A 2215-nucleotide genomic window follows, 5' to 3' on the forward strand; every position below is an offset into this window, starting at 1 on the left:
TCACAGCACCATGGTGGGGATGTGGCGCACCATGGGCATCGGGTGCGGCATGCCGGCCATCGGCGGGGCGAGGGGGGGAGGAGGGGGAGGGGGAGGCGGGGGAGGAGGCGGACGGTGGGGCGGCGGGGGCAGCAGCGGGAGGCCCTGCGACGCCGCGTCGGGCCCCGCCGCCGCCGCCGGCTTGTGCCGCGCGCTCTTCTGGTGGGCGCGCAGGCCCGCCAGCTGGGAGTACGCGCTCTGGCACACGTGGCACTTGTAGGGGCGCTCCCCCGTGTGCAGGCGCACGTGGTTGCGCAGCGTGGACGACTGGCTGAAGCGGCGGTTGCAGAAGCGGCAGACGAAGGGCTTGTCCAGCGTGTGGATGCGCATGTGCGAGCGCAGGTTGCTGCGCGAGTTGAAGCCCCGGTGGCAGATGACGCACCGCATGCGCCCGGCGGAGGACGCGGCGGGGGCGGCGGCGGCGGAGGAGGAGCAGGAGGAGGAGGAGCAGGAGGAGGAGGAGGAGGAGGGCGAGCAGGAGGAAGAGCTCTCGCACGAAAGGGAGTCCTCTGGGGGGGGGGGGGGGGGGGGCAAGGGGGGAAAGCTTAGTGACTCAACTTTTGGTTTGGGGAAAAACAAAAACAAAAGAAGAACAGAAAACGGGGGGGGGGGGGGGCGACAAAACCCCCAAATCAAACAAAAACACGAACTAAGATCACGTTTTTGGCTCCCCGAAGCCCTCTCACCATTTCGACTCTTCTTCTGCTGCTCGTCGTCGACGCCCGGGACACCGGGGATGCCCAGGAAGGTGTTGTGGGTGTTCCCGTACCAGACGAGGAGCTCCTGGTCTGGTGGGATTGTCTGGGAGGGGACGGGGAGAAGAGGAGCCCGGATCGGGCAGAATTTCGGTTATGAAGGTTCAATCACTTGCGGAGCTCTGCGCTCGCCTCTCTCTGACCAACAGGTGGTGCTGTTACGCAATGCAACGACAGACGCCCCCCCCCCAAAACCCGTTTTGAGCTCCTATCCATTTGATTGGTGGAAAGTCAATATGTATTGGGTGTGGGTGGTCACCTCTACGGCCTTGTAGAAGATGTTGCTGCCGATCTGCACCACCTCCAGGTTCTGCTCCTGCTCGTTTCGGGCACATTTGATGTAGGTCATCCAGCTGCGCTGGTCCTCCTGGCTCGCGTCGATGAAATAGCGCACCGTGCCATCGTCATTGAACACCTGGAACACAGAACGGAGCGAAATAAGGGAACGCGCTTGACATAATAAGAGGAAAGGTTCCGTTGTTATAAACCATATAAACAAAGCCTGACTCGGCCCAACCACCGGTTCATTCTTCCGGAGTTTCCATCCCAAGGCCTCACCTCCCACATTAGGTTGTTGTTCTTGAGCAGGTCCACGTGTTCGGGGGACAGAACCCTGCCGGTGAACGGACCCATCTCCGTGCCAGCCTTGATCCAGGTCTTTGAGAAGATGCCCAGGCCCTCTCCGGGGATAGAGCTCTGGGCGATGATCACCTCGCTGGGAAGCACCAGGCTGGACAGCTTCTGCACCTCTGCGGACACATAGAGAACCGCGGTTGGTCTGCGACGTTCCAAAACAGAACTTTAAATCCTGTTGTTGTTAATATTATTTGATATATAGGCCTACAATTTTTTCAATAAAATAAAAAATAAAAACACAGCGTATGTGAGTGTGCGTGCGCGCGCGCGTGTCCATATATGTAAAAAGATTTAAATTTTATTATTATACAATTTATTATAATATATAGTATATTATAATTTACATAACAATATTAATAATTATTAATGAAATAATTATATTGTTGATTATTTATTATTATCATTATTATCTATTTATTATTCGTAAGTATTTAATTCAATTCTCATTATTTCGACCCCGCTTTAAATTAAAATTTTGAGAGACATTTCTGCCCCTAGTCGGTGAGTTATTAAACACAGGATTTCGGGAAAAGTCCCGAAAGCAGCAAATGGACTGGATCTCACTTTGGTCCGAAAATATGAGTCTATACACCTGATCCCCCGTTTAATTCGATTATCTGTCTGAAATGGGGCTTTTTGTTCGCGAGAGGAGCCCCGTTTTCATCCGCATTCAGATCGGGGGGGTGGAAAAAAGGGGAAAATGAAACCCTCGCGCGTCTTTAATGTCCAAATCAAAGACATTTTATTTGGGGACTGCGAAAAGAGCCACCGAACGGGGGTTAAAC

At 53.9% G+C, this 2215-nt stretch overlaps 1 protein-coding gene across 1 annotated transcript in view; it reads right to left on the reverse strand.

The window, feature by feature from the left end:
* The window catches only part of prdm12a (PR domain containing 12a), a gene marked incomplete at both ends in the record, with an annotated part of 3477 nt that continues 1262 nt past the window's right edge, over positions 1-2215 (reverse strand). The window contains 4 exons of the mRNA XM_080018134.1: positions 1-467; positions 726-840; positions 1054-1209; positions 1353-1543. Coding sequence (XP_079874260.1) covers positions 1-467; positions 726-840; positions 1054-1209; positions 1353-1543 — 929 coding nt within the window. The remainder of the gene's footprint in view (positions 468-725; positions 841-1053; positions 1210-1352; positions 1544-2215) is intronic.

The sequence above is a fragment of the Zeus faber genome (genome assembly GCF_960531495.2).
Source record: "Zeus faber genome assembly, chromosome: 17".
Taxonomy (NCBI): domain Eukaryota; kingdom Metazoa; phylum Chordata; class Actinopteri; order Zeiformes; family Zeidae; genus Zeus; species Zeus faber.